Source organism: Pseudophryne corroboree, chromosome 1, assembly GCF_028390025.1.
Source record: "Pseudophryne corroboree isolate aPseCor3 chromosome 1, aPseCor3.hap2, whole genome shotgun sequence".
Lineage (NCBI taxonomy): Eukaryota > Metazoa > Chordata > Amphibia > Anura > Myobatrachidae > Pseudophryne > Pseudophryne corroboree.
This window is the reverse complement of record NC_086444.1, coordinates 759,968,267-759,990,665: the sequence shown is the minus strand read 5'-3', so window position 1 is coordinate 759,990,665 and position 22,399 is coordinate 759,968,267. Positions and strand designations below refer to the sequence as shown.

At 44.5% G+C, this 22,399-nt stretch overlaps 1 protein-coding gene across 4 annotated transcripts in view; it reads right to left on the bottom strand.

The window, feature by feature from the left end:
- CCSER1 (coiled-coil serine rich protein 1) overlaps positions 1 to 22,399 on the bottom strand; it is a 1,413,620-nt gene that overhangs the window by 1,191,585 nt on the left and 199,636 nt on the right. For all 4 annotated transcript variants that reach the window (XM_063917302.1, XM_063917330.1, XM_063917310.1 and 1 more), the window contains exon 2: positions 9,189 to 10,485. In XM_063917302.1, the coding sequence (XP_063773372.1) occupies positions 9,189 to 10,467 (1,279 nt within the window). In that variant the 5' untranslated portion in view covers positions 10,468 to 10,485. The remainder of the gene's footprint in view (positions 1 to 9,188; positions 10,486 to 22,399) is intronic.

The following is a 22,399-nucleotide window of genomic DNA, read 5'->3' as shown; positions in this document are numbered from 1 at the left end:
AAGAAAAAACCTTGTAATGCCGTGAGTAAAAAACCAAACTTCATAGCAAATTTACTTGGCGCAGTTGCAGTGCGAACATTGCGCATGCGCAATTAGCGGAAAATCGCTGCGATGCGAGGAAAATTACCGAGCGAACAACTCGGAATGACCACCATGGTTTTGCCCAACTGCTAACAAAGATCCTGCTGCGATCAACTCAGAATTACCCCCTTAGCACATTCAGTAGTACAATGATAATAATGGAGACTGTGGTCTGCTGCAGTAGATAGGCTTTTGCAAGAAATGTCTGTGAAATCTCAGCATTAAAGACATGTCCTCACACATCATTGCTGCCGTCTCGCCAAACAGCTCTTCTCGGCGGCAGGTTCTTTGCTGACAGTGAGTCTTACTCATTACGTGATGCAACTAGGGTCCACCTGGAGACTGTGCTAAATAATTTGATATGCAATACTTCTTTGTAAAGCGCTGCGGAATATGTTTGTGCTATATAAATAACTGGTGATAAATAATAAATATATGTGTGTGCGAATTAGCGCTGAGAAAAAAATAGTGGTAAGAATCTTCTCTTTTGTAATGTTCATTACATACAGAATTACCACCACTTCAGGGGGTTTGGCCACTATACAGGCTTTAGGCCCAGGGGCCCCTTCCATGCTCTGGCCCACCGCATACACAGTACAGTCCTGTTTAAGGTTTTACTGTGCATGTGCCAGCCCAGTGCATACCCTCCTGCTCCAGATGAGGTACATTTAAGAACAGAGCTGAGGTCCAAGAGGTTGGAGAGGCTTGATTGGGCTCTCCCCAAAACTTAGCTATGGGGATTGGCAACGCATTGTTCTGACCCTGCACTCTTTGGGATATTATTTCTCAAACTAAAAATAATAAGATTTTAGACCTACCGGTAAATCTTTTTCTCCTAGTCCGTAGAGGATGCTGGGGACTCCGTAAGGACCATAGGGATAGACGGGCTCCGCAGGAGACATGGGCACTAAAAAGAACTTTAGATATGGGTGTGCACTGGCTCCTCCCTCTATGCCCCTCCTCCAGACCTCAGTTAGAGAAACTGTGCCCAGAGGAGACGGACAGTACGAGGAAAGGATTTGGTAATCTAAGGGCAAGATTCATACCAGCCCACACCATCCACACCGTACAACTTGGAACATACGAACCAGTTAACAGTATGAAACAAAACAGCATCAGTCAAAGACTGATCAAAAACGGAACATAACCCTTATGCAAGCAACAACTATATACAAGTCTTGCAGAAAGTAGTCCGCACTGGGACGGGCGCCCAGCATCCTCTACGGACTAGGAGAAAAAGATTTACCGGTAGGTTTAAAATCTTATTTTCTCTTACGTCCTAGAGGATGCTGGGGACTCCGTAAGGACCATGGGGATTATACCAAAGCTCCAAAACGGGCGGGAGAGTGCGGATGACTCTGCAGCACCGAATGGGCAAACATGAGGTCCTCATCAGCCAGGGTATCAAACTTGTAGAATTTCGCAAAGGTGTTTGAACCCGACCAAGTCGCCGCTCGGCACAGCTGTAAAGCCGAGACGCCTCGGGCAGCCGCCCAAGAAGAGCACACCTTCCTAGTGGAATGGGCCTTTACCGAATTTGGTAATGGCAATCCAGCCGTAGAATGAGCTTGCTGAATCGTATTACAGATCCAGCGAGCAATAGTCTGCTTAGAAGCAGTAGCGCCAACCTTGTTGGCTGCATACAGGACAAACAGTGCCTCTGTTTTCCTAACCCGAGCCGTTCTGGCTACATACATTTTCAATGCCCTGACCACATCAAGGGACTCGGAATCCTCCAAGTCCCGCGTAGCCACAGGCACCACAATAGGTTGGTTCATATGAAAAGAGGAAACCACCTTAGGCAAAAATTGAGGACGAGTCCGCAACTCAGCTCTATCCACATGGAAAATCAGATAGGGGCTTTTGTGAGACAAAGCCGCTAACTCAGATACTCTCCTAGCAGATGCCAAGGCCAACAACATGACCACCTTCCAAGTGAGATACTTTAATTCCACCGTTTGAAGCGGCTCAAACCAGTGAGACTTAAGGAACCGTAACACCACGTTAAGGTCTCATGGTGCCACTGGAGGCACAAAGGGAGGCTGGATATGCAGCACTCCCTTCACAAAAGTCTGGTCTTCTGGGAGAGAAGCCAATTCCTTCTGAAAGAAAATGGATAGGGCCGAAATCTGAACTTTAATGGAGCCTAGTTTTAGGCCCAAATTCACTCCAGTCTGGAGGAAGTGAAGAAAACGGCCCAGATGGAATTCTTCCGGAGGAGCATTCTTGGACTCACACCAAGACACATACTTCCTCCAAATACGGTGATAATGTTTCGCCGTCACCTCCTTCCTAGCCTTTATCAGAGTAGGAATGACCTCATCCGGAATGCCCTTTTCAGCTAGGATCCGGCGTTCAACCGCCAAGCCGTCAAACGCAGTCGCGGTAAGTCTTGGAATAGACATGGCCCCTGTTGCAACAGGTCCTCTCTGAGAGGAAGAGACCACAGATCTTCTGTGAGCATTTCCTGCAGATCCGGATACCAGGCCCTTCGAGGCCAATCTGGAACAATGAGAATTGTCTGTACTCCTCTTCGTCTTATGATTCTCAATATCTTTGAGATGAGAGGAAGAGGAGGGAACACATAGACCGACTGGAACACCCACGGTGTCACCAGGGCGTCCACTGCTATCGCCTGAGGGTCCCTTGACCTGGCACAATATCTCGGAAGCTTCTTGTTGAGGCGTGACGCCATCATGTCTATTTGAGGCAGTCCCCACTGACTTGTAATCTCTGCAAAGACTTCCAGATGAAGTCCCCACTCTCCGGGATGTAGATCGTGTCTGCTGAGGAAGTCTGCTTCCCAGTTTTCCACTCCCGGAATGAAGACTGCTGTCAGAGCGCTTACATGATTTTCCACCCAGCGAAGAATCCTGGTGGCTTCTGCCATTGCCACTCTGCTCTTTGTTCCGCCTTGGCGGTTTACATGAGCCACTGCGGTGATGTTGTCTGACTGAATCAGAACCGGTAGGTCGCGAAGCAAATTCTCCGCTTGACGAGGGCCGTTGTATATGGCCCTTAATTCCAGTACAATGATGTGTAGACAAGCCTCCTGGCTTGACCACAGACCTTGGAAGTTTCTTTCCTGTGTGACTGCTCCCCATCCTCGGAGGCTCGCGTCCGTGGTTACCAGAACCCAGTCCTGAATGCCAAACCTGCGACCCTCTAGAAGGTGAGCACTCTGCAGCCACGACAGGAGATATACCCTGGCCCTTGGGGACAGGCTGATCATCTGATGTATATGTAGATGTGACTCGGACCACTTGTCCAGAAGGTCCCACTGAAAAGTCCTCGCATGGAACCTGCCGAATGGAATGGCCTCGTAAGACGCCACCATCTTTCCCAGAACTCGAGTGCATTGATGCACTGACACCCTTTTCGGCTTCAACAGGTCCCTGACCAAGCTCTGGAGTTCCTGGGCCTTTTCCATCGGGAGAAAAACCCTTTTCTGTTCTGTATCCAGAATCATGCATAAGAAAGGCAAACGGGTCGTTGGAACCAACTGTGACTTTGGGAGATTGAGAATCCAGCCGTGCTGCTGCAACACCCTCAGGGAGAGTGATACACTGTTCAGCAACTGCTCTCTTGATCTCGCTTTTATTAGGAGATCGTCCAAGTACGGGATAATTGTGACTCCCTGCCTGCGCAGTAGCACCATCATTTCCGCCATTACCTTGGTGAAAACCCTCGGGGCCGTGGAAAGCCCAAACGGCAACGTCTGAAATTGGTAATGACAATCCTGTACAGCAAATCTCAGGAACGCCTGATGAGGAGGATATATGGGACATGAAGGTATGCATCCTTTATGTCCAGGGACATCATATAATCCCCCCCCCCTCCAGGCTGGCGATGACCGCTCTGAGCGATTCTTGAACCTTTTTAAGTATAGGTTTAAGGATTTTAAATTCAGAATGGGTCTGACCGAACCGTCCAGTTTCGGGACCACAAACAGGGTTGAGTAATACCCCATCCCCTGCTGAAGCAGGGGAACTTTGACCACCACTTGTTGGAGAGACAATTTTTGAATCGCATTTAAAACTACCTCCCTCTCTGGGGAAGAAGCCGGTAGGGCCGATTTGAAAAACCGGCGAGGAGGCACCTCTTCGAATTCCAGCCTGTAACCCTGGGAAACAATGTCTATTGCCCATGGATCTACCTGTGATTGAACCCAGACACGGCTGAAAAGTCGAAGACGTGCCCCCACTGGGGCGGACTCCCTCAGCGGAGCCCCAGCGTCATGCGGTGGGTTTTGTAGAAGCCGGGGAGGACTTCTGCTCCTGGGAACTAGCTGTAGTTGGCAGCTTTTTCCCCTTGCCCTTACCTCTGGTAAGAAAGGAAGATCCCCGTACTCTCTTGGATTTATGCGACTGAAAGGACTGCATCTGATAATGTGGCGTTTTCTTAGGCTGTGAAGAAACATAAGACAAAAAAGTTGATTTACCTGCAGTAGCTGTGGAAACCAGGACCGTGAGACCTTCCCCAAACAATTCCTCACCCTTGTAAGGCAAAACCTCCATATGCCTCTTCGAGTCGGCATCACCCTTCCATTGTCGGGTCCATAGGGCTCGCCTAGCAGAAATCGCCATAGTGTTGGCTCTGGAACCCAGTAGGCCAACGTCTCTCTGAGCATCCCTCATATATAGGACAGCATCCTTAATATGACCCAGGGTCAATAAAATGGTTTCCTTATCCAGCGTATCAATATCAGCAGATAAGGTATCTGTCCACGCTGCTACAGCGCTACAAACCTAAGCAGACGCTATCGCCAGTCTGAGTAATGTACCAGTATGTGTGTAAATTGACTACAAGGTAGTCTCCTGCCTGCGATCAGCAGGATCCTTGAGGGTTGCGGTATCTTGAGATGGCAGCGCTACCTTTTTGGATAAGCATGTCAACGCTTTGTCCACCCTTGGGGAGGATTCCCACCGTATCCTGTCCGTGCCGGGAAAGGAGACGCCATAAGAATCCTTTTGGGAATCTGCAGTTTCTTGTCTGGAGTTTCCCAAGCCCTTTCAAACAACTCATTTAGCTCATGTGAAGGGGAAAAGTAACCTCCGGCTTCTTTTCTTTAAACATGTGGACCCTCGTGTCCGGTACAGAGGGGTCATCTGTGATATGCAATACATCTTTTATTGCAATAATCATATAATGAATACTTTTAGCCAATTTTGGCTGCAACTTCGCATCATCGTAGTCGACACTGGAGTCAGAATCCGTGTCGGTATCAGTGTCTACTACTTGGGATAGTGGGCGCTTTTGAGACCCAGAAGGCCCCTGCGACATAGTGAAAGGCAGGGCTTGACTCCCTGTACATTCCCTGGACTCTGCTTTGTCCAACCTTTTGTGTAATAAATTCACATTCGCATTTAAAACATTCCACATATCCAACCAGTCAGGTGTCGGCGTTGCCAACGGAGACACCACACTCATTTGCTCCACCTCCTCCCTAGAAGAGCCTTCCGCTTCAGACATGCCGACACACGCATACCGACACCCCACACACTCAGGGAAATCTCTAATCTGGAGATAGTTCCCCAACAAGGCCTTTGGAGAGACAGAGAGAGAGTATGCCAGCACACACCCAGCGCCAATGACCTTGGAAAAAATTCCCAGATAGCGCTTTTATTATATATATTTACTGTGCCAAATTATGTGCCCCCCCCCCCCCTTCTTTAAAACCCTCTGTCACCGTGTTCAGCAGGGGAGAGTCCGGGGAGCCAGCTTCTCAGCGGTGTGCTGTGGAGAAAATGGCGCTGGTTTGTGCTGAGGGATCAAACTCCGCCCCCTCAGCGGCGGGCTTCGGTCCCGCTCGATTTCTTTAAAAAACTGGCGGGGGATTTCCTATATACAGCCCTCAGAGCCTATATATATATATTTTGGCCAGTCCTAGAGGTTTAAAATTGCTGCCCAGGGCGCCCCCCCTGCGCCCTGCACCCATCAGTGCCTGCCGTGTGTGTTTGTGTGGGAGCAATGGCGCGCAGCGTTACCGCTGTGCGTTACCTCAGAGAAGATCTCTCTCTCCTCAGTCCCACGATGAAGGGAGCCTGTTGCCAGCAGGGCTCCCTGAAAATAAAAAAACCTAACAAAATTCTTTCTTTCAGAGAAGCTCAGAAGACCTCCCTGTAGTGCACCCAGTCTCCTCTGGGCACAGTATCAAACTGAGGTCTGGAGGAGGGGCATAGAGGGAGGAGCCAGTGCACACCCATATCTATAGTTCTTTTTAGTGCCCATGTCTCCTGCGGAGCCCGTCTATCCCCATGGTCCTTACGGAGTCCCCAGCATCCTCTAGGACGTAAGAGAAAACAAATTATTCACCTGGTTCCTGTCTAATTAGGCTGACAACAGGTTTGAAAATATAATACAAGGCAATACTGGGACAACTTCTAGCATGCTACAGGGTAGAAATAATTAGTAATATGAATGCGAAAATCTAATTATAATAGATGCTTCTGCTCCAGTTGAAAGAACCGTGAGGCTGCTCAGACATAATAGTTTGGGAAGGGCACAAGTCGGAGCCGTCTGTTCCATGTATATTTTATTAGCTCGGTGTATTCCTCATTAACATGAAGGATTTATCACTTATAAGAAAACATTATAATTTGTTCTGTCATTTGTTTCACTTTAACAAACTTAAGATGAAAATATCCCAATACATGAGCATGTTTTAATATAAAATCATACACCAGCTAACATAGCCTTAGGCTATTTTTAATGAAACACTGCATTTGTAATTAATGAAGCATAACATTTAAAAGCTATACTGTACATTTAACTGAAGCAGACCAGCAGTCCTATTCATTATCACCTAATAGCCTGTTACATGTGCAGAAAGGTTCTGGCATGATATTCCTGCAGAGGGAATACCGGCTGTCACTATACAGACAGTGGCATCCCATCTGCCAGAATACCGGCAGTGAGGCAGCAAGTCCCCTTTGCGGGCTCGCTACGTTACGGGCCCGTTTCTATTCCTACTCGGTTGGTGGTGTGGACCCACCAATCTAGTGGGAATTAGGGGTGGGTGTCAGTATGCCGCCGTCGGTAAAATGTCAATTGTCGGGATTCTGGCGTCGGTCTCCTGAACACCGGTATCCCGACTGCCAGCATTTTGACTGCATCCTGTGCGGAAACGCTAGTTACTGCACGGTTTTTGTAACGGGTCTAATTATTATTAGGGCTGCTTAATATTCAGCAAACTCTGAACACTTTAAGTTTTTGGAGATTGCCTGCAAGAACAAATGTCATCTACAGTTGCCGTTTGTTACCGAAGCCCAGCTCCTTCCAAGGGCGTAGCTACCATAGGTGCAGGCAGTGCAGCTGCTATGGGGCCCAGAGCTGAGAGGGGCCCACCTTCCCTGTCAAAGTTACACATGTTATATACATTTTCTTCCCATTGTGTGGCACATAGAGTCCGTTACAAACATTTGTCTTGTCGCCTACAATACTGTATATCTTGTTATGCCCCTGTACCTGCTCATTTTAATATGGTATATAAATGATACCCCTTTTCCACTAGCTCAAAAAACACGGGTAAATGCACGGGGGCGCGCATGTTTTTTGCAAGTGGAAAAGGGTAAACCCGGATCAAGTGATCCGGGAATCCTACCCTGGTAGCTAGCCGGGTTGAACACGTGTTCAACCCGGCTAGCTGTCTAGTGTGAACGGGAGCCGTGTCGAGGTGACACGGCTCCCGTTCACAGTGCATAGGGAAGGCGGCGCTGGGAGATCATGTGATCTCCCTGCGCCGCCCCTGCCGTGTCACTAGAAGCGTCACCAACCCGGCATTTGCCGGGTTGTGACTGCTAATGGGAAAGGGACCGAGCACGGGTCGCAGCAGGGGGCAGCTCCCGTGTCAGGCTCCCGGCTGCGACCCGTGCTCGTTAGTGGAAAAGGGGTATAACAGAAGGGCATTATAATGTTACATAATATGAAATGGGGTACTGTAATGTGGAACAATATAAACTGGGGACACTGTCAAAATGTAAACTGGGGTACTGTGTACTGGCAGCCCTACAAAGTAGTAAAGATTATTAGTTCCACACTAACTAGTCACACACACACACACACACACACACACACACACACACACACACACACACACACACACACACACATATACACATACATATACAGTATGTCTAATAATCTATGAAAAAAACAATATAAACACTGCTATTCAATGAATTTTTACAGTCAACTTATTGGTGGTGCTTCCAAATATTTTTTGTAGAACAAGCTACAATTTTATAGGGAACTTATTGTATTAATATTGTAGCCCTACAAAGTAACATAACGTGAAAAGGGCACTATTATGGTTTATAAAATAAAATAAACTAGGGCACCATTATGGGGCATAAAATTAACAAGGTATCTCTCTAGAAGCATTGGAACAGGGGCCCTTCAAATGTTGCTATGGGGCCCACAAAGTTCTGGCTACGCCCCTGGCTCTTTCCTATGAGAAGAGGTACGGTGATGCGAAGAGGGATCCCTCTGCCACCTCCTCACTGTGTGACCAGCAGCTGTGCGCATGCATAAACTCAGATCACACATGCACGGAAGCCGGCAATGGGGGTGGTAAGTAACTACTGTAAGCTGCCTTTCAGAGCAACGGTCTCTGCACCAGAGCAATGCTCAATTGCTCTGGTGATAAATATTCCCTGCTGCAAATCGCGCTCAATTGGATACTTAATCATTGGGGGTCATCTGGACCCTGAGGATGAATAGACCCCCAAATTAGAGAAATAAGAAAATAAAAAAATGTAAGAGCAGTTTTCTAAACTAGTGAATAATGCTACACCATCAAGGTGTCCTAATAGTGCATGTTTTCCATACTCCATTGTGGAGCAAATATGTATTTATTACTGCCACATTTTAAAAGATTCTCAGGTGGTACTAATTATTTCACATGTGATTCTGTTGGGAGACCTGGAAAACATGCACTGCTAGTGTGTCTTGAGGCTGGAACTGGGAAACACTGGGCTATGATATTGGTCAATACAGCTTTTTAAGGTGTTTTATTTTCTCTATAAGTAGAACTGAAGGAATTGTAAAGCGCAACAGAATTTTCTGCGCTATATAAGAAACTGTTAATAAATAAATAAATAAAATACCTCTAGTATGGCTATGCTGCATCAGAGAAGTCTGTGTCTCTGTGCCCTTTGTCTCTGGCACAGAATGATGATTTGGCATGGTGGGAGTCAGATCACATTGATATGCTACTGACTCAGATTTCTTTGGAAAGCATTCTGTGGAGTAGTGCTGCCCTCCATTATGAAACACTGGAATGTCTATGTGTTGTTCCCCAGTACCATTTTGAACATCGGATGCATCACTGGTAGACAGTTCACAGATCGGTAACAGTTGTTTTGAGCACACAAGGGAAGAGTTTGACCCTGATCTATAGACCGCTATCCCAGCTTTCTGTTTTGTAAGGGACAAACTTTCACGCTGGCAATTGTCATCTATCATTTTTTTGTCTTCATTTACTTGAGTTGCAGCATCATTTGGACTTGCAGCATTTGGTGAGGTAGAGACAGAATGGTAAAAATGCTGCTTGATAGACTGTTGATTTACACTGTTTGGCAGGGAATCAGCTTCAGAGGCAGAATCGTCCATAAATGTGAAATCAGATGGTGTCTGTGGAGCAGTCGTATGATCTGTTGATATAAGAGTTGATTGTACAGATTTTTCTGTATGCTCTGTTATCTCTGTGGCATTAGATAACACTGGCTTGGCAAGTAAAGAATCTGTTTCTTGATGTACCCGAACTTCTTCTGTACGCCCTGAAGCCTGCAGTGATGACGGCCTCTGGCACTGTGATCCATGTTTGGAAAACCTGTAATGGGATGAAAATGACCTAGGGAGAAGCTTTCTTGAGGAATGTTTAACGGAACGGGTGACTTCATCATCTGTAAACCCTGAGTCATCTCCCTCACTTTTACCTAAACAGTTCGTAAACAGATTCTTATTAGCTGAGTGGTCCTTCCTTCTTTCAAAGTCCTCGGTAATGGATCTTGTGATCTTCTTTCTACACGAGCCAGGGATGCTGGTACAGCTTCTCACTTTCGTTTTACTCTGCTCGTCCAAGTCAAGGTTCTTCACAGCATTTTGGGTTGTCGGGGAAATGTCTGTAACTTGACTGGATTCAAATCTCTGATTGCTGCTGTCTTTTCTGTGGTGGAAACTTAAGGACGGAGTGCGAAAAATACTTCGTCGTTTCCCAGTACTACCTGAGCTGGAATTGGTACTAGATGGTGAGGAACTAGGCAGTGCACCAGTATTGTTGGAAGAAGGCGATGAAGGCAGGGAGTCTTTTCTACGACTTAAGTTGCGTCGAAATATAGGCAGTCTGGACACAAGCGTAGAGCGCTTTGTTCCCGAGTCCCCCATCAGAGCTAAGGTTTGTGCCTGTAAAAACACAATAATGGAACACATTAAGTCATGCTCTACTGAAAGTGGAAGAATTTATGGAATAAATGAAGTGGCAGAATTTATGTCATAAGCAACACATTAGTAAAATGCTTTTTGGCACGCAGTTGTATCAAAGAAAGATAAACCAACATGACATTGCTTTTTTGGGTCTACTACGGTATGCCGGCGCTCGGGATCCTGGCGCCCAGTATACCGGCGCCAGGATCACGACCGGCGGTATACTGGCAGCGGGGCGAGCACAAAAGTGCCCCATGCGGGCACGGTGGCGCGCTACACACGTCACGCTATTTATTCTCCTTCCTGGGGTGTTGTGGACACCCCAAGAGGGAACATAGTTGTCGGTATGCCGGCTGTCGGGATTCCGGCGCTGGTATGCTGAGCGCCGGGATCCCGACAGCCGGCATATTAAGTGCCACCCCCTTTTTTTACTATGTTCACCACAGATAAACAGCACTGTACACTAGTCTATGACACACTTCCTTTAATTGTTCCCAAAAGTATTGAAACATGAGACAGAAACAAGATACCTGTTTTTTTCTAACCTTTCCCCCTATAAATGACAGCCGTGATGCAGCAGTTATTACTTTTATTCCTCTTCTACTGTAAAATGTTTTTTGTTCTCCCAATTCTGCCAGCACTGCTTTAGACACACATATATATTAATGATCACTTCGCACAAGGTATCTATTTGTTTTTTGGCTTAGATTCTAATTTAAAAATGTGAAATAAATGTTGTTGGTGGATTGTGATTATTTTTAAATTATTTATGTGTAAAACCTCGCAATAAGTGTCTTTTTCATTCAAACACTTTTTTGGTAATTTTTATGTCATTTTTCATTTATAACTGTCTGTTTTGCATGGGTCTTCAACCTCGGCCCTCTAGCTGCTGTGAAACTACACATCCCAGCATGCCAGTTTTGCTATTAAGGCATGCTAAAACTGAGACAGGGCATGCTGGGATGTGTAGTTTCACAGCAGCTGGAGGGCCGATGTTGAAGACCCATGGCTTAAGGTCAGGCATACTATGGGGGATATCCAATTAACTGCGAAGAAACATCGGTTTCCCCAATATATGTTTTTCGGGCTATCCTATTAGGTTGCCCCACAAAAGATGCATTTCTCCCGAAAACACACAGGTTCAGTGAAACCTGTGTGTTTTTGCCGGCCGCAGCGGGTTGTCTTCGTAGATTTGGTTTTGGCTGCCTGAGGCAGGTGAAACAAAATCCATGATAAGCCACGGCACCTGCTGGCTTATCAGGGCTAATTGGATTGCCCCCAGTGAGACAATTGGCAGCAGCAATTTACTGCGGTTAATTGGATATTAATAATTGAAACATGCCATTGGTTGTGCTGAACATACAGATGCCACAATTTAAATGTTTTAGCCATCAATGTCTGTTTTTGCATGTGTATTTTTTTTTAAACAATGTTTTTATTTTTATTTTTATTTTCAATAGGTAAGTAAACAAATTGGATATATACAGTACAATTAATCACTGTAAATAAAAACAATAGAAACAAGGTACAAAGAAAATGGAGAAAATAATAAAGAAACGAGCAGAAATGACCCATACAGTATGGACAAACTACCAGAAGGCCACATCAAACACCAGGAACTCAAACAATGGGGTTGATCCTATTAGCCACAATGATATCGCGGGTGTAAATCATCGAGACAGCGGCTGCACTTTACAGCGGCCCAAATACGTACAAAAATGTTTGCTGCCCCACAAGGCTCCAGGTACTTTTGTGCGAGTTTGGGCAGAAACCAGCACGCAAAGGGTGCAAGATCGGGTGCCATTGTTTTAATGCCGCAGCAATGCCACATTGCCCTCTTCGTGGATAATAGGATTGACCCCAATGAATGTATTTAAAGGGGACTGAAAACAGGATAAATGTCAAACAAGATAGGAGTGTGCATGTAAAATTTCTAAATAACCAAGAAGTGGATATTACAAAAAAAAACTTTTTAGACCAAAGATGCAATACAATTGTTGCTCTATTTGGGTGCGAATACAGTGAGTGAGATCCCAATTATTTCTTTCAGACGTGCAAAAAGCCGGGCTTTTTCCTTCTCTCAGGTCTAGCTTTACTTGACTAGTTTTGGTCTATTTGGCACGGGAACAACAATTGCATATTGCCCCATCTAAAGGGCGATATGGCACAATCAGGCACAATAAAACAATCACCCCATTATCTTCCCATGACAGTGGATAGAAACAATTTTTGGGACTTTTTTGTTAAAGGGCAATTATTTACAATGCATGGGTTTGAATCACTTGTAAATGACTGTCGACTGTCGATTAAAAAAAAATTCAGAGTTTGCCCGGCAACATACACGTCTGGCGAACCCAGACAGCATTATACCCCACCCCTTATATTTTACACAAGATCCTAAGACAGGGCCCTAAATGATACAGCAATCTGATGGGCCTATATTTTATAAGATGAAATGCTACATCTCTTGTGGTTAATTGTTTGTGCAATGTAATATATTTATAACAGCTGTTGTTTTTTTTTTTTTTAATCAGACCATGTTCTCCTCATCAGAGAAAAACATGGTTACCTATACCAATTCATGACTACACTACAGTATATTTGCACACACATAGCCGCATACTCCCAAATAGTGGGGATTTGATACTAGTCCCTGGTGATTTGATACTAGTCCCTGACCTTGTAGAAGAGCTGTAAAGTCTTGAAAGTCTCTGCAGTATATTGCAATAATAGTCAATGTACAATATGAAGTTACATTTCTCAACAATATTTAAGAGCAGTTAAATGAATAAAGCTATAGATGTGCGGATTAGTTTTCAGAGAACTGAAGCCACCTGAATTTGCCATTTCTGAGTAGTTCTGTGCCTGGGCACAGGTTTTCCCGCCAGACTTGGATTTCAAAACAAGGCAAAATATAATTTCCCTGCATCGGATCTCGTATGTTTTGGATTCTATAAATGTTCCTTCCATAGGTGATTTGGGCACCATTTCACAGATGACAACGGAGGGTTAGGGCGTTGGGCTGTGAACTGCATCACTGTGACCATGTCAGTGAAGGGTTGTGTGCTGCAGCTCTACTGTGGCACTACTGTGACTGTGTCAAACAGACTGTGAAAGGCTGCAGGGTACAGCACTGCTGTGACTGTCATACTTAGGGTTGTGCTGCTGTGACTGTCATAGTTAAGGGTTGTGAACTGCATCACTGCTGTGATTGTCAGTGAAGGGCTTTGGGCTGCAGCATCGTGAGGCACTGTATTAAGTGTTAGTGCAGGTGCGGTGTTAAAAAATTTTTAAAATCAAACTGTAAAAAAATAAAGTCACAGTGTGTAACAAAACAAAAATAAAAATAAAAAAAATGTGTTGTGTTGTTCAGGTCCATGCATTGTGCTGTAAAATAATAATGTTCATTAGGTGCCAGTAGGGAGGCCAATACCGGGCCATTTTTTCAATCCCGGGTATCGGGATTGAAAAATGGTCAATCGCGGGATTCACGTTTCTCTGTGTGGCTTCCCCCCACCCCGCACACATAACTCACCAGAAACCGGGGTCGGGTGGAACACATCATTAGCTCACTAACAGTGGCGTGTGACAGCGCAGTGTGACCTCTCACTGCATGTCACGCTGCGCTGCACTAGGGAGCCGGGAGGAGGAAGCCGGGTAGCATCTGAGCGTCCTGAGGTTTGAGCTTCCAATCCCGGGACTGAATCCCGGCTGTTTTTGGCCCTAAATCCCATGTGCCCGCCGATCCCGGGATTGGCCTCCCTAGGTGCCAGTGTGCCACCATTATTAGTAGTGGTGTGTGTAAAACGAAATATGACTATGGATCAGCAGAGTAGGAGCAGCAACTCAGTACTAGTGCTGCTTTTGCTGCTAGTCATGATAGTACTTCAACAGCTATTAAAGGTGGATCAGGAGACACAAAGTTTAAGAAAGGGCACCTGAAATTTAAATATTTAACAATGTTAAAGAAAAAAATGATAATATGATGGCTGTGTGTTCAGAAAATCAGAGGAGAGTCTAGGGGTATCCACGTTAGCTATGTGTGAGTTTGACATTTTTGACGAGTACACGTAGAGAAGCCTGCTTCCACCATTTCTGTACCCAGAAAAAAGAAAATGCAGATGCATACTCTATAGTACTAAGCACTGCTAATCAGAATAATTATCTTAAACTCTGAAAATTAACATAGAGCAAAACTGAGGTGCTTAAAATAATTTTATGAGAGCATCATCAGCTTCCAAGGGTATGTACAGCAGAATAGTCTCTAACATGTTTCACTCCAAGAGATGGGAGCTGTATCAAAGACTCTTTGATAAAGCTCCCATCTCTAGGAGCATAACATGTTAGAGATTATTCCGCTGTACATACCTTTGGAAGCTGTGCACTAAGGACCCATGACATAGAAGCGCTTACCATCTGTTAAAATGGAAAATTGAAAGCTGGCTGCAGCCGCATGCACAGTATACCTCTTAGCCGGGAGGACTGGTCATTTTAACCCACACTGCATAGCTTACCTGGAGCAATGGATAGACATATGCTGGTCTCACCTATATAATGATTCTGGTATAGGGGAAGCAGTTAACTGACGGCCGGAATACCGGCGGTCACTATACCAATGCCGGCATCCCGAAGAAGGACCCTATCCCGGCGTCTACATACCGACGCCGGGCGGGATGCCGGTGTCACAACACCAACTGACAGTGCTATGTCATTAATGACAATTTCATTGTTTTTTGCATTTTGGTGTAACATGAGCCTGGACAACTTAACGAAAGGAATACTCCAGTCTGCCCAACCTATGTCACTTTGGCCACTCATTACGTAGTCTTCCCTTTAAAAATGGGCACATTTATACAGAAGGAAAAATATAGCAGAGAGGGATGAGGTCACAGTGCAGAGAGTAGACACAAAATACACTGTCTGGCAGCCAACCACAAACACAGTTAGTTTGCAACACAGATATACTATAGGCTTGCAGCTCTCAGCATGTCATGTGATGGCAGAGGAGCAGAGAGGGAGGATGTTACAGTGAAAACAGAGCTCAGAGCAATGCTCCGAAGCTTCTCTACTCACTATAGCATGTGTTGTTGCCATGACAGTTTATAAGAATGTGAAAAATCTGAAGAATTACAGTAACAAGCTGTTTCTTATAGCCTGCCACAGTGGCCGGATTTTTTCATGGGATTGCTACTTTCATTGTGTGATTGCAGCGAAACAAAATAATATATATGGGTTTTAGTTTTGTTATTACATTAAAAAAAAGTTCATACATACTGTATTTAAAATACATTGTCATAGAGTAACAATTAACTGAAATGTTTTTCATTTTATATCATAAAAATGCAAAGAAACATTTTTTTTGGAGACATTTATATAATGGCAATAAAACAGCTAACAGTCTGACGCTATTGTGATCATTTTCTATTATGTTACAATGAATGTGTAAGGGCACACATCGCTCTGTAATGATGAGCTGATTGTAGAGGACAAAAGCTGAAAAGTTATTGCAATCTTCTAAGTGGGTAGCTACACTTACATTAGTCATATGTACTAGTTCATTTATAAAGTGCTAGACTTGACAGCTATAATAATGGAACAATCAACCACATATCTTTATTTCATACCCAGATGCCTTCAAAAGTTTCTTTTACTATTATATATGATACATTTTCTATTAAAATTTTATGTTACCTACTTTAGAACACTACGGTCAAAACAAAGTTACTTGAAGTGCAGAAAGCACTTACTAAATTTTCAGAATCAATAAGGCTCACCACAGGAACATATTGAACTACTACTGAAATGATACATTTTTGTTTATAGTACTGAGGAAGGTTTGTAAAATATATGCTATCAATATTTCTGATAATTTTTTATTTATAGTACACTGGTAAAATGGACCCGGCACACGGAGGTCCGGCGGGTGAGTGCACTGCTGCCATCATCACATAGGTACGCATGTGTGGGTGTCCCATGTGCTCCACCACTCTCTCTCTCTCTCTCTCTCTCTCTGTCAGCCACCTTTCTTCCTCACTCCCTCCCTACCAACCATATCTCTCTCCCTACCATCTCTCTCTTACCCCCACCTCTCTCTCTTGCGACTTTACCTGGCGTAATGTGTAAAAGGGGACTCTACCTGCCGTAATGTGTAAAAGTGTACTTTACCTGCTATAATGTGTAAAAGGGGACTCTACCTGCCGTAATGTGTAAAAGGGGAATCTACCTGGAGTGTAAAAGGGGACTCTATCTGCCGTAATGTGTAAAATGGGGCTCTACCTGGTTTAATGTGTGACATGGGACTCTACCTGGAGTAATGTGTAAAAGGGGACTCTACCTGCTGTAATATGTAAAAGGGGACCTTACCTGGAGTAACGTGTATAAGTGGTGCTACTGTGCAGCATAATTTGAATAATGGAGACTACTATGCGGCTGAATATGAATTTTGTGACCATGCCACTTCCCCATGAAGCCACGTCCCTATATTTGTATGCATTCCTACGGCGCGCACTGGCCCTATCTTAAATATGGGGGGCACCAATTCTCTTTCTGTCACAGGGCACCAAAATATCTAGTTACGGCTCTGGTACTAACTCAGCATTCCTCGCAGCAGCAGCTATATATATGACTGGGAGTTACACTTTACTGATATTTAAGGCTATCCATTGAAGAATTGTTCCTTGTGCAGACAGCTGACCCATGTAATGTCTCAGTCCTTAGATAATACTGTATGTATATGCACACTGAGCCTCACTGGATTTCCTGAACAGAGATGAGTATTAATTGAATTGATAAAGCCTTAAACATGTATCATCATATTCTGCTGTATCAAGTTATTAGCCAGTTAATCATGTGCAATGCTGATTTTTATTTTTAATGCAAGTGGTCCTTGAGGACAGAGCTTACACTTACCTGTATGCTCCCATTGGTTCCTCTGTGGTCTGCTCTAACTGGGGTGTGGTCAGGGCTGTCTTAACAGCAGTGTAGGGACCAGCTGCTTGAAGGCAGATATCTCTGGTTCTGGGCATAGTAGAGACAAGCTGCCAGTGTCCACCAAAAGGGGAGAGTCACATCTTTAGTAGTATACCCTCAGAAAAACTCTAAGTCAGACAGAACCCGAGATATCTGGCTGGGAAATGCAATTAACAGGCTTGGATGGGGACCACTGCTTTCAAGTCAGATATCTCCGGTTACCCTGGGCCGATTTACAAAAATCTAGTACCCCTGGAAAGAGGGGACCCTGAGCTATCAGCCTAGCCTTATACTCCTGGGGCCCTTGGGCAAGAGCCCATTGAGCCCATACGAAAAGACGGCCCTTGGTGTGGTCTGTTAGTAGACAGTTAAGAGGTTGACATTCAGTATGTAGACACCATAGGGTAGACAGTCAAAAGGTCATCAGGGTTAAAAGGTCAACATGAAAATAGTTGACAACAAAAAGGGTGTAATTTTGCGTTTTTAAACATTTCACCTACATTTGTTGTAATGTGCTCACTTGCCACGCCTCAGGTGCAGTGGCTCACTTTGCTCACCTCAAAGTTACTTAAGGTAATAGTTTAATAGTTTCAGTTTGTGATATGGATAGTAAATGCAAAAGTTGTAAAAACATGAAAATCCTAAAAAAAATTCGACCTTTTTTCACACCAGCCTTTTGACAATGTCGACCTTTTCATCCTGTCGACCTTTTCACCCTGCTGACTTTTTGATTTTCGACCGTATAGCATTGACCTATTGACTGTCGACCTTTTAACTGTCTAGCTAAGAATCACCTCCCCTCTGACTGACAGGCAGGCTGTCTAACTGTCACATGTGTCACTATCAGTGCCGCACCCTTTAAGTCGGAGCCAGTTGCCAGTAAGTGCGGACAGCCATGCTCTGCACCCAAGCCCCGTGGCATGACATCAACCGCCATTCCCCATTTAAGGAAAAGTAATCGAGAGAAAAAAATCACCCACCCCTAGAGGTAGGCTTGTCTTTTTAGGTGTATCTCTGACTTCCCTTGTGTGCCTTTGCTCCCCTCTTTCACTTTTTAAGTACTGTACTGTATGTACATTTCTATCAACCACTATTCACTTTAAAAATCTTTACATATGTTACTACCATTCTGAGATGGTGATAACAGGACAGGTAAAGGCCCGTACACACTGGTCGATATATCGGTCGTTCTCTTGAACGACCGATATATCGCGGGACCGTCGGCCAGTGTGTACGGCCGATACATCTGTGAACTCCGTCATTCACAGACGTATTGCGTCGGCCGCGCAGCACAGCCGACGGCCAATATATCTACCCGTATATTGGCGCGTCGCTGTGTGTGTACGGGGCGGTCGGCCAACCGCCCGTACACATGCTGCGGCGGCCGGCGGTGATTGACAGCTGAACTGGGCGGGCGTGTGTACACGCCCGCCCAGTTCATGACGTCAGTCCCCGACGGATCGGGCAGTGTGTATGCTCAACACACTGCTCGATCCGTCCATAGGTATATCTGCAGATCAATTGATCTGCAGATATATCTATTAGTGTGTACCCAGCTTAAGAATAGGGTTACTGCTAATAATGGCTTTATTGGCTAGGAAAACTATTACAACAGTTAAACTTATTAATGGAATTCACACAATTTGTAAGGTGTATACAAGTCAGCAAATGTGACATAAAATAAATGTATATTCTGGATCTGGAAGAAATGTGAGACCTCTGTATGCTAATTGGCTTATTACTATGAATAAATTTGATTTTTTTTCCATTGACAAGTATACCCTGGTAATCAGTGTAAAATCAAGTGTTGTGCACTTCGCAACACAGTAAGATATCTGATACAGAAAGTAATTGGTCCTACTGTATAAGAGGCCTTACTGTTTGCATAAATTCAGTTGCAGAACACAACCAATTAAGGCGTTATAGCTATAAGAGATTTTAATTTCAGTATGAAAGAATTCAAGCAAACGTTTCTCCATATACATCACTGCATATTGCATCAGTTATACAACTTCACCACTAGAGGGCAAAATATGCCAAATAATCTACTTCTGCATTGTTCTGTGATCAGTCACACATTGAAATAAAGAGTCATAGTAGCTTCTAATCCAAAGAATCATATGAGCTTTCAGCCTTTAATTAAAGCAAAACACACACACACACACACACACACACACTATATATGTGTGTATATATATATATATATATATATATATATATATATATATATATAAAAGAACATGCACAATTACACAGAAAGCATATACAGGTTGAGTAGCCCATATCCAAATATTCCGAAATACGGAATTTTTTGAGTGAGACTGAGATAGTGAAACCTTTGTTTTCTGTGGCTCAATGTACACAAACTTTGTTTAATACACAAAGTAATTAAAAATATTGTATTAAATGACCTTCAGGCTGTGTGTATAAGCTGTATATGAAACATAAATTAATTGTGTGTATGTACACACACTTTGTTTAATGCTCAAAGTTAGTAAAAATATTGGCTAAAATGACCTTCAGGCTGTGTGTATAAGCTGTATATGTAACGTAAATGCATTCTGTGCTAAGACTTAAGTCCCATCACCATGATATCTCATTATGGTATGCAAATATTCCAAAATACGGAAAAATCCGATATCCAAAATACCTCTGGTCCCAATCATTTTGGATATGGGATACTCAACCTGTATAAGAGATTGCCCTTGACTAAAAGCAGTACTATTAACGGGTTGGTATTGAAATCCCGGCACACAGAATCCCAGTGGTCAGAATGCCAACAGCGGCATCCCGACGTTCAAAATCCTGATTTTTGTGAGTATTTTAACCCTAATCCTATCCCACCCCTCAGATCCGGCCCTGACCAATATGATGCCCTAGGCAAGATTTTGGCTGGTGCTCCTTAGCACCGCCGCTAGTTCCGCCTGTGATCCTGCGCCCCTTTCCCAGCACCATCACCCACAGCAGTCCTCATTTTGGTGCTCTTACTCCCTATATTTTAAATAGGAACAGTGCGCACATTCGGCGCACAGACCAAAAAGGGGCTTGTTCTTGCTGGGAAGGGGCATGGACGCTCAATAGTACCCCCAATTCAAATTATGCCACACAGTAGTGCAACTTTATTCACATTCTATCATGCGATAGTGTCCCTTATTCACGTCACATCACACAGTAGTACCACTTTATCTTATATACGCTACTCCTCACAGAAGTGTCCCTTACTCACGTTACATCACACAGTAGTACCACTTTACCTTATATACTGTACATTACTCCTCACAGTAGTGCCCCTTATTCCCATTACATCACACTGAATTACTCCGTATTCACATTATACCACACCATATTGCTCTTTATTCTCTTTAGGCCACACAGTAGTGCCTTTTCTATACATTACGCCACGCAGTAGAGCACCTTATACACACAATGTCACACATTAGTAATGCATTTATGCACATAATACCACACTATAATGCCCCTTACACATATGACACACATTATTAATGTCCTTATAAACATAATGCGCATTACACATTATGCCAACCTTTATTAATGCCCTTATACACATAATGTCCCTTTCACATATGCTGCACATTATTAGTGCCCTTATACACATAAAGACACACATAGTGCCCCTTACATATATGCTGCACATTATTAATGCCCACAAACACTGTGACCTCTGCCTCTGCTTGGATACAGATGTGTCCTCATACATCTTTCCTCAATACTCCATGCAGCAGGAGATGTCTGGTGTGAGTCAGCTGGCAGCTCTGCTAACGTCGAGTGTCTTTTTTTGATGAAAATGCATCTTATTTGCATAACTATGTGGCTAGGATACACAAGCAGCTTCTGCTGATTAAAATGATATGCGGCATGCCTATATTCTGTGTGCAACTGTGGCTGTATCTGCCTACGAAATGCTACATTACAGTGATTTCCAGGAATACAGCCGCAGTCACACACACAATATAGTCATGCTGCATATAATTTTAATCAGCAGAAGCTACTTGTGCCCCATGGCATTCCAAATGCCCTAGGCATTTGCCTGTTTTGCCTATGCCTAGGGTCGGCTCTGCCTCCCCTCCTGCAGCCGAACCCTATCCGTCTTCTCCTGCAGCCTAACCTTAACAGTCCATCCCCCCCACAGCCTAATCCTCCCCCAGTTAACCCTAACCCCAATACTTACCATGGGGATTCTGATCATCAGAATGCTGCTGCCGGCATTCTGACTAATGGGATTCAGTGCACCAGGATATTAACTATATCCCCTATTAATGCCATATTACTGTAGAAATAAATGTCTCCACCAATTAGGAGCCCTATATTTTAGCAGTATTATATACTGTATACAAGAGCTTATTACTAACTGTGCATGTAGTTGCAACATTTCCACTACAGAATAGTAACAAATCGGCCTTTAGCTATCTAGTGGCACAGCACACAGTTTGGGACCCAAGTGCAATGTTGATGAGCCCTACTGTACTGAATTCACTAGACAGGTGAAATGCTTTTTGTTAAGATTTTCAACAAAGTTTTCACACATGGGGGGTCATTCTGAGTTGATCGTAGCTGTGCTAAATTTAGCACAACTACGATCATGTTCCCAGACATGCGGGGGGACGCCCAGAACACGGCTAGCCCGCCTCCGCCCCCATTCCCCCCCCCCCCCCGCACAAGTACAAAAGCACCGCACAGCGGCGATGCTTTAGTACTTGTTGAGTAATTCCTGGGCAGCGCAGCTCCTGGTCGCAGCGGCTGCGTGTGACGTCACGCAGCCGCTGCGACCCGCCGCTAGGGAACGCTGCGATCGCTAGGGAACGTCAGCCTTCAGCCGTCCGGCATGCGCAGTGCCAACCAGATCGCTGCACTGCGATAAACTGCAGCGAGCGATCGGGTCGGAATGACCCCCATTCTTGTGAGA